Source organism: Lipotes vexillifer, unplaced genomic scaffold (assembly GCF_000442215.2).
Source record: "Lipotes vexillifer unplaced genomic scaffold, Lipotes_vexillifer_v1.1 scaffold1011, whole genome shotgun sequence".
In the NCBI taxonomy this organism is placed as follows: domain Eukaryota; kingdom Metazoa; phylum Chordata; class Mammalia; order Artiodactyla; family Lipotidae; genus Lipotes; species Lipotes vexillifer.
Window position 1 is genome coordinate 3,150,945 of NW_006787698.1, and position 9,117 is coordinate 3,160,061.

The window sequence follows — 9,117 nt, forward strand, 5'->3', positions numbered from 1 at the left end:
AAAGAGTGGGGGGGGTGGGGCAGGGAGGGGCTGAAAGCCAGGGTGCCTGGGTCCTTGTAGGTGGGGGTAGAGGCCTCTGGAGAGCATCGCTGTGAATTCAGGCACCTGAGGAAGGCCTGGTACGACACGTTCAAATGTTTTTAAGCAGTAGAATCCTGCCCCCTCCCATCCTTTCAAACACGCTGAAGCCCAGTATACAAAGCAGCAGCTCTGATTGGGATGAGTTGGGGCCTCCCTGGAAGACCCATAAGGGCACATCCAAGCGCGCTGGCCTCGGTTGCCTCCTGTCTACCTCCCAGATCTTCCTGGCGGCTTATTCTGATCTTTCGTCTCCCCACCCTTGGGTCCCACTTGGTTGGGGCTCTGCCACCCCTCCTCCCTCTACATGCGGCTTCCTCAAGCCTCTTCCTACCCTGCCCCGCTCTTTCAGGGTTTTTGTGGCTGCCTCTAAGTTCCAGCCCCTCCTGTACCCCCATCTCAGCCACCACCCTCTTTCTCTTGCCTTCCGCCTCCCTCTGTCTCTCTTCCCCCTCACTCCCAATGGGGCCCTGGGTGCCTCTCCCCCCTCCCCTTCAGTCACCAAGTTCAGGCCATTCACCCCACCACGAAGTGTTTGCAGTCTGTCCCCCTCCCCCATTGCATGCCCTGCCAGCCAGCCCCCCACCCCACAGCACATCCCACCCCCTGCTTAAGGCCTGGGTTTGAATCCCAGTCCAGAGCTGTGTGGCCTTCTTGGTGCCTAGGTTTCCTCATCTGTAAAGCGGAGTTACCACGTGTGCCCTGGCTGCTTCTTCCTAGGGTTGCCTTAAGGCAAAGCGAGTCCCCTGGGGTGGTGTAGGGCACCCAGGGAGATCGATTAAGTCACATTGTGGTGCAGTCCTTAGGTGAGGGCGAGAGGGGTGGCTACAAGACCCCGCCCATCTGGCCTCCGCCCCCTCTCCTCAGGGTCCAAGAGCCCGCCATCTCCCCGAGGCACGTGCTCTCTCCCACCTCCTCTCCTTTGCATGCAGACCCCCTGCCTGGAACACCGTCACCCCTTCCTCTGGCAAACTCCCCCACACCTGCACCTCATGTCTCAAGCCAGGTGCCCTATTTTCCCGTCCCGATGCCATCCTCCCTGGTCCAGACCCGCAACGACCCCCCCGCCATAATTGGGTCCACGTAATTGTATGTATGCGGAGGGGTTATGTCCGGTGGCCCTGACCCGCCATGATCCACCCCCCCTCCTCGCCCCGGCAGAGCATGTGCCCTCGGAGCTGTGGGAGCCCTTCTACACCGACCAGTATGCGCAGGAGCACGTGAAGCCCCCGGTGACGCGGCTGCTGCTCTCGGCTGAGCTCTACTGCCGGGCCTGGCGCCAGGCGCTGCCGCAGCTCGAGACGCCCCCCAGCCCCTCTGCGCTACTGGCCCTGCTGGCGCGGAGGGGCATGGTGCCCGCGCTGCCTGAGCGCCCGGTGCAGGAGGCCGACCTGAGGCACCAGCCTATCCTCATGGTAGGCCACGCCCCTACCTCGTTAGGTCCCGCCCACCAGGCCTGGCTCCTCCCCTCATGGCAGCTCCCAGCAGGCCAGGCTCCTCCTACCAAGCCTGGCGCCTCCCAAAAGGCGCTAACTCTGGCTCCTGAGGACTTGCCTACCTGGCCCACCAGACCCCTAAGGCCTAGTTTGTGACCTCAAAGCTTGGACTGCCTCCCAAGCCCCTTCCACTTCGAGCCCCTCCCACCTCCAGGTTCTTCCTCTTTCTTCTCCCTGGGAGGCGCTCCGGTCTCACCCTTCAGCTCTTGCCTCCACAGGGAGCCCACCTAGCTGTCATTGATGCCCTCATGGTTGCCTTCGCCTTTGAGTGGACGAAGACACTGCCTGGTCCCTTGGCCCTGGCCAGCTTGGAGCACAAGCTCCTTTTCTGGGTGGACACGGTAGGTGGGGCTTGGGCCAAGGTGGGCTTGCGGGGGCCAGGATCACCCAGTGACTGGAGCACTGACCTCTCGCTGCTCCCCAGACCATCCGGCGGCTGCAGGAGAAGACAGAGCAGGAAGCTGCCCAGAGAGCATCTCCCGCGGCCCCTGCCGATGGGGTGGCCCCAGCACAGGCTTCGGTGAGCCTGGGGCGATGGATGGAAGGAAGGAAGGAAGGAAGGAAGGAAGGAAGGAAGGGCTGCCCCTCGAGGGCTGGGTGGGCAGGTTGGAGCTGTGCCTCGAGGCCATGCCTGCACTGGGCGGGCTGGAGGTGACTCTCTCTCTCTGCCCTCTCCCCTCTGCCGCCCCTGCCCCTCTTCTCTCTGCCTCTCTGGCATCAGTGTCCCACACGCTGGTACTGGAAGCTGGTTCCTGTAAGTGGGGCTGTCTCTCTGCCCCGTCTGCCTGCCCCGCTTGTCGCTGTCTGTGTGTCTGTTTCTGCCTGCCTGTCCTGCTCCCTCTCCTGTCTCTCCCCAGATATGAGCAAAGGAAGTAGGACCCCAGCCCTGGGGGCACAGAGAGAAACCCTTTGGGAACCAAGGGAAGGGGGGAATCTCTGCTGTTCCTGAAAGGACAGACTTCTCCCTGGTACATGACTCACCTCCCAGTAATCAAGAGGCTTGTCCACTTGAGCCAAGGTGGGGAGAGGGAGGACCCCAGCCCATCAGACACATGGATCCTGACCCCAACAGGCAGGGCACATGGAGAAGACCCCTCCAGCCAAGAGAAAGATCCTCAAACCCAAAAGAGGGTAGAAGAACCTTCCTGAGACTCCAGCTTCCCTAAGGACAGCTCCCTGGTCTCAGTTTTGGGGGCAGTGGGGTGTCCATCCCTGAAGTACAAGGGGAAAGTGACCACTGCAGGTGTAGGGGGGAGGTTTGGGGCTGAAGTCCCTGCCTTTGCTCACTTCAGGGTCTCCTTCCCCCCACACTAGGGCCTGGGTTGGGGGTTCCTCTCCTGCCTTCCTGCTTCCTCTGCATCCCCTCCCCCAGCTGGGACCTGGGTCTTTTGTTGGGGGGAGAGGATTCCCTGCATGAGTGGCTGCTCTGTGGGGTCCCTCCTGGCTGGGAGGAGCTGGGGTCCCCAAAGCCGGCCAGGGCGCAGTCGGGGAGCTGGATGGCCAGGGCTCAGGGCAGGGGCCAGGGCTGTCTCCTCCCCCGCCGGAGGTGTGCTTGGGGGCCCAGCAAGTCAGCACCCCTCCCGCCCCGCTGACAGCTGCTCCTCTCCCCCCAGCACGCAATTGCCTTCTGTTTGAAGGAGTCGGGGAGCAAACCCCCCATGGTAACGTATCCCCCACCCCAGGGTCCCAGGAGTCCCTGTCCCCAGCCCCCGCTGCTGGCCTGGCTGCTCGCAGACACCTCCTCTGCCTCTTGCTGCTGCCCTTCCCCTGCTCCAGGCTGGCCCCCCCCACTCTGGCTCTGGGACCCCCGGCTTCACGCCCCCTCGTGGCGGAAACCCCAGGCCTCCCCGCCCAGCCTGCATGACTGCTGACCTTCGAGGGGGCCAGCTTGACCTCTGACCTGACCCGGCTCCCACCCACAGATCCGATATCGCAAGGACCGCGCCGTGGCCCGACGCGCCCCCTGCTTTCCGACCGTGACCAGCCTCCAGGACCTGGCAAGTGGGGCTGCGCTGGCCGCCACGATCCACTGCTATTGTCCCCAGCTCTTGCGACTCGAGGGTGAGTGAATGTGCCTGAGCCAGGCCCTGTCCTTGCAAGCCTGGCACCCATGCATTGGCGTCTGTCCCCAGAGTAACGCAGCGATTACAAGTGCAGCTCCCAGAATTGGCAGACCTGGGTTTGAACCTCTCTCTTCCCGTAATGAGCTGTGTGACCTTGCACAAGTGTCTAAACCTCTCTGCGCTTTATACAGTTCACTCCTGCAGCAAATACTGATAGAGTACAAACTGCCAGATCCTGTTTTAGGTGCCAGAGATCCAACCAGAACAATACAGACACGTTCCTGACCTCAGGCGGCTCACACCCTAGTTGGGAGAGAAAGACAATAAGTTCGAGAGGAATGTTCCGGATGTTAGGTGTTCTGAAGGGCACTGGGTAGTCGGGATAAGCTTTCTGAGTTGAGTTCTTGGGGAACTAGCACTCCAGGTGGTGGGAACAGCAGATCCAAAGGCCTGAGGAACAGCCTGTCACGGTACACACCTTGTGAAGGGGGGCCTAGCCTGGCTCGTCAGAGGTCCCCTGTGCATGTTGGCTGCTGGGCCCCCGCTTCCCCGGGGCCCCATCCTCCTTCCCTTAGAGCTGGGGATGCAGGCATCCTGTCCTTACAGAGGTGTGCCTCAAGGACCCCATGTCTGTGGCGGACAGCCTGTACAACCTCCAGCTGGTGCAGGATTTCTGCGCCTCCCGCCTTCCTCGGGGCTGCCCGCTCTCTCTCGAGGACCTGCTTTATGTTCCACCGCCCCTCAAGGTAAGGCCATCTCGGGGCCTTGTGGGCAGAGGTGGGGTGTCGGGGGCTGTGCGCCTGGTTGGCTGACCCTGCTTTCCACCTCCAGATCAACCTGATGGTGCTGCTAGCGGAGTTGTTCATGTGCTTTGAGGTGCTGAAACCCGACTTCGTACAGGTCAAGGATCTGCCTGATGGTCACGGTGAGGCCCAACCCTGGGTCCGGGGGGCATGGGGGCGGGGGAGGCTAAGCCCTGCCTGACCCTCCGCTCTGTGCTGCAGCTGCCTCCCACAGGGCCACGGAGGCCTCCCCACCTCAGAACAACAGTGGCAGCAGGTACCACTCCCCTGTTGGGTTGAGACTACACAGCCACAATGGGCTCCTCCTCCTGTGGGGACGGGGAAGGGAGATGATCTGGTCTCCACTCCCAGGAGGGGCGAGGGAGGGGGAGAGGGGGCCCCTCGGCTGACGCGCATCTCTTGGCAGTTCTCCTGTCTTCAACTTCCGCCATCCACTCCTGTCATCAGGCAGCCCCCAGTCCCCACTCCGAGGATCCACAGGTGAGGGCAGGAAGATGGCTTGTCACTGGAGACCCCCATCCAAAGACCACCCCAGCTGACCTCATGTTGTCCCTCTAGACCCCTCCATTGGGTCCCTCTGGCACCCGAATGACTCCTTGGTGACACTCATTGTCCCCCCAGTGACCTCCCCAGTGGCTCAACAGGACCCCGTAGTGACACCACCCACAGTTATCCATCCGCATAATGACCCATCAGTGACTCACCCATTGACAACCCGTGGCTGATGCCACCCAGGGTCCCCAGTGACCCCCCGAGTGAGCACTGAGTGACCACTCACTGCCCCTCCCCAGGCTCGCTGAAGTCCTCCCCGTCCATGTCCCACGTGGAGGCCCTCGGCAAAGCCTGGAACCGTCAGCTCAGGTGAGCGCATCGCAAGGGCCCGGGCAGTGGGGCGGGTGGGGCCCAGGCTTGTCCCAGGGGCTGACCCCTCCCTCCGGCCGCCCAGCCGTCCCCTTTCCCAGGCCGTGTCGTTCAGCACTCCCTTTGGCCTGGACAGCGACGTGGATGTTGTCATGGGAGACCCCGTCCTACTCCGCTCCGTCAGCTCAGACAGCCTGGGTCCCCCGCGCTCTGTGCCAGCCCGGACCCCCACCCAACCAGCCCCGGAGACTGGCGACCTGCCTACCATCGAAGAGGCCCTGCAGATCATCCACAGTGCCGAGCCCCGGCTGCTCCCGGATGGGGCTGCCGACGGCAGCTTCTACCTCCACTCTCCCGAGGGGTCCTCCAAACTGCCACTGGCTTCCCCCTACCCACCCGAGGGGGCCTCAAAACCACTGCCCGACGGGCCCACCAAAGCACCCACCTACTCGCCCCACCCCGAGGGCCTCTCGAAACCGTCTCCCTGCCCAGTGGGGGAGGTATCGAAACCGCCAGCCCTGTCTGAGGGCTCCCCGAAGGCGGCGGCTTCGTCCCCAGTGGCCAGCAACTCCGAAGTGAAGATGACCAGCTTTGCTGAACGCAAGAAGCAGCTGGTGAAGGCCGAGGCTGAGGCAGGGTCCCCGGCAGCCACCCCAGTGGCACCAGAGGCCCTGAGCTCAGAGATGAGTGAGCTTGGAGCCCGGCTAGAGGAGAAACGCCGGGCCATAGAGGCTCAGAAGCGACGGATCGAGGCCATTTTTGCCAAGCACCGCCAGCGACTGGGCAAGAGCGCAGGGTGAGCCGTCGCCACGGCCAAAGGCAGTGACCTTCTCGCCGGAACTGGGCCCGGTGCCCCCTGAAGGGCTGGGGGACTATAACCGGGCAGTCAGCAAGCTGAGTGCAGCGCTGAGCTCGCTGCAACGGGACATGCAGAGGCTCACGGACCAGCAGCAGCGGCTCCTGGCCCCGCCAGAGCCCTCCGGGCCTGCCCCGCCTCCCGCAGCGTGGGTCATCCCTGGTCCCACGACGGGCCCCAAAGCCGCGTCCCCCAGCCCCGCCCGGCGCGCTCCAGCTGCCCGGCGCAGCCCCGGGCCTGGCCCCAGCCCCACACCCCGGAGCCCGAAGCATGCGCGGCCGGCGGAGCTGCGGCTAGCACCCCTGACGAGGGTGCTCACGCCTCCCCACGATGTGGACAGCCTGCCCCACCTGCGCAAGTTCTCGCCGAGCCAGGTGCCCATGCAGACACGCTCCTCTATCCTTCTGGCGGAGGGGCCGCCTCCCGAGGAGCCCGCGGCCCGGCCTGGCCTCGTCGAGATCCCGCTGAGCAGCCTGGAAGAGCCCACGGCTGAGGATGACGGAGATGGGAGCCCCCCTGGTGCTGAGGATTCCTTAGAAGAAGAGGCATCTTCAGAGGGAGAGCCCCGGACCGGGCTGGGATTCTTCTATAAGGTGAGAGTCACCTGAGCAGGTGGGGGAGGGGCCAGGTGGGTAGGTGGATGGATGGTCAGGGATGGGTGGGCGGGTAGGTAGACAGGCGGTCGCATGGATAGGGCTTTCCCAATGGATGGACAAACAGATGGAACTGGGGGGGCGGGAACAGAGGTGGATGGGTGGTTAGCCAGGTGGCAGCTGGCAGACAGACAAGGTGTGTATGTCCCGATGGACACATAGATGGGATGGGTGGATAGACAGAGGGAGAGCAGGTAGTAGACAGTTGGACAGGGCTGGGCGGATGGATGGATGGGTGGCTGACGGGCAGATGGATAGGAGTGGGTTTAGACAGATGAGGCTAGGGTCCTCTATGGTATCCCCTCCCTCCTGTTCCCTCCTTCATCCCCTACCGGCCCCCCTTCCTGACTCTTCCGTATCCAGTCACTCTTCCTGTTGGCATCCCCAGCCTGGGCCACCACCTCTTACCTGGACGCCTGCAGTCATGTCCTGATTGGTCTCCACTGCCCACCCCTCACCACACACCAATCCCTGGCCATTTTCAACTGAGCGGTCAGCAAAATTTATTTAAAATGTAAATTGGACCTTGTCACCCCCTTATTTAAAACCCTTCTGTAGGTCCTCTCTGCTCTTAGAATAAAAGTCTTTCCCATGGCCGTAGGCTCTGCTTGCCCCTGACCTCATCCTATGGCATCCTCCCCAGCTCTGCATCCCAGCCACACTGGCTCCCTGTTGTTTCACACCTGCTAGGCTTGTTCTGTTCTCAGGGCCTTTGCACTTGCTATTCACGCTGCCCAGAATGCCCTCCTCACCGCTCACCACCTCCCAGTTCAGTCCTCATCATCATTCTCGGAGGTTGCTTCCTCTGGGAGGCCCCTCTCGGTGTCCCCAGGCCGGGATAGGTCCCTCCCCACAGTGTAGACTGACAGCAGCCTCTGCTGGTGTTCACCAATGTTGGTGTGATACCTGATTGCCTTCCTCGCTGGGTTAAGCGCTTGGTGTGCCCAGAACCCAGCATGGGGCTGTGCGTACAGCAGGTGCCCACCAAGTGCCTTCAGACCAATTACAAACACTCAAGGACAGGCGAGCGGCTGGCAGGCTGGGTCGACACAAGGTCAGAGTCCAGCCGAACCAGGCGAGGGACAGCCAGCTCCACTTGGTGCCTGCCCCCAGGATGAAGACAAGCCCGAGGACGAGATGGCCCAGAAGAGGGCCAGCCTGCTGGAGCGTCAGCAGCGGCGGGTGGAGGATGCACGGCGGCGGAAACAGTGGCAGGCCGAGAAGGAGCAGCGGAGGGAGGAGGCTGCGAGGTGAGGCTGGACCCAGCCTGGGGAGTCTCCCGCCGCCACTGGCGTCCCCACAACCTGACTGCTTCGATCCCCTCAATCTGCAGGCTGGCCCAGGAGGAAGCAGCCCCTGGGCCCCCGGCCCCCGCAGCTCCTGCGGCCGCTGCCTCAACCGCAGCCCCTGCCACCCGGGCCCCAGCCGAGGAGGAGGTGGGCCCCCGGCGGGGGGAGTTCACGCGGCTCGAGTATGAACGCCGGGCCCAGCTGAAGCTGATGGATGACCTCGACAAGGTGCTGCGGCCCCGGGCGACGGGGAGCGGGGGGCCGGGCCGGGGCGGTCGGAGGGCCCCCCGGCCACGCTCCGGTTGCTGTGATGACTCGGCCCTGGCGCGGAGCACAGCCCGTGGCCTGCTGGGTGAGGCCCCCGTGGGTGTGTGGGGCGGGCAGTGCAGGACACATCCGCAGGGCCGAAGCACGGGCTCCCAGGGGTCAAGGCTTCCACAAGGATGTGGGGCTGCAGCGGGGTAAGGGCCATGGGCAGAGCTGGCCTGGGGTTCTCTCCACAGCTTGACAGGGGAAGGGCCGCTTCCAACAGCCTGGCATGGTGGGGTGAGGTGGGGAGGTCATTCTCCAGCGAGGCTGCTTAGGGTGAGGGTCTTGGACAGGGCTGACCGCACATTCCCTCACCAGCCGGCCAACTAAGGTCCCCTGAGCATATGTGGAGGTAAGGGGACTTCAGGTGGGGCCTGACCCGACACCCTCTGCTCCCAGGCTCTCGGCTCAGCAAAGTCTACTCCCAGTCCACCCTGTCTCTGTCCACTGTGGCCAACGAGGCGCCCAATAACCTCGGCGTGAAGAGGCCCACGTCTCGGTGAGTTCAGCCTGGGCGGGCAGGCGTTTGTGTTCCAGGTTGCCTCTCAGAGAAAAAAAGGAGAGGAGAGAGAGAGAGAGAGAGAGAAAGAGGGGAGAGAGAGAGAGAGAGGAGAGAGAGAGAGAGAGAGACCGGGAGAAAGACAGAGACAGAGAGCGAGTGGCAGAGACAGAGACAGAGAGCGAGTGGCAGAGACAGAGACAGAGGCAG

The 9,117-nt window shown here is 63.3% G+C and overlaps 1 protein-coding gene across 1 annotated transcript in view; it reads left to right on the plus strand.

The window, feature by feature from the left end:
- CAMSAP3 (calmodulin regulated spectrin associated protein family member 3) overlaps positions 1 to 9,117 on the plus strand; it is a 23,181-nt gene that overhangs the window by 6,140 nt on the left and 7,924 nt on the right. The window contains 16 exon segments of the mRNA XM_007460597.1: positions 1,240 to 1,493; positions 1,793 to 1,915; positions 1,999 to 2,094; positions 2,296 to 2,328; positions 3,188 to 3,235; positions 3,497 to 3,635; positions 4,244 to 4,383; positions 4,469 to 4,562; positions 4,642 to 4,696; positions 4,847 to 4,920; positions 5,232 to 5,301; positions 5,387 to 6,092; positions 6,094 to 6,750; positions 7,924 to 8,060; positions 8,144 to 8,451; positions 8,808 to 8,907. Of these exon segments, the coding sequence (XP_007460659.1) occupies positions 1,240 to 1,493; positions 1,793 to 1,915; positions 1,999 to 2,094; positions 2,296 to 2,328; positions 3,188 to 3,235; positions 3,497 to 3,635; positions 4,244 to 4,383; positions 4,469 to 4,562; positions 4,642 to 4,696; positions 4,847 to 4,920; positions 5,232 to 5,301; positions 5,387 to 6,092; positions 6,094 to 6,750; positions 7,924 to 8,060; positions 8,144 to 8,451; positions 8,808 to 8,907 (3,034 nt within the window).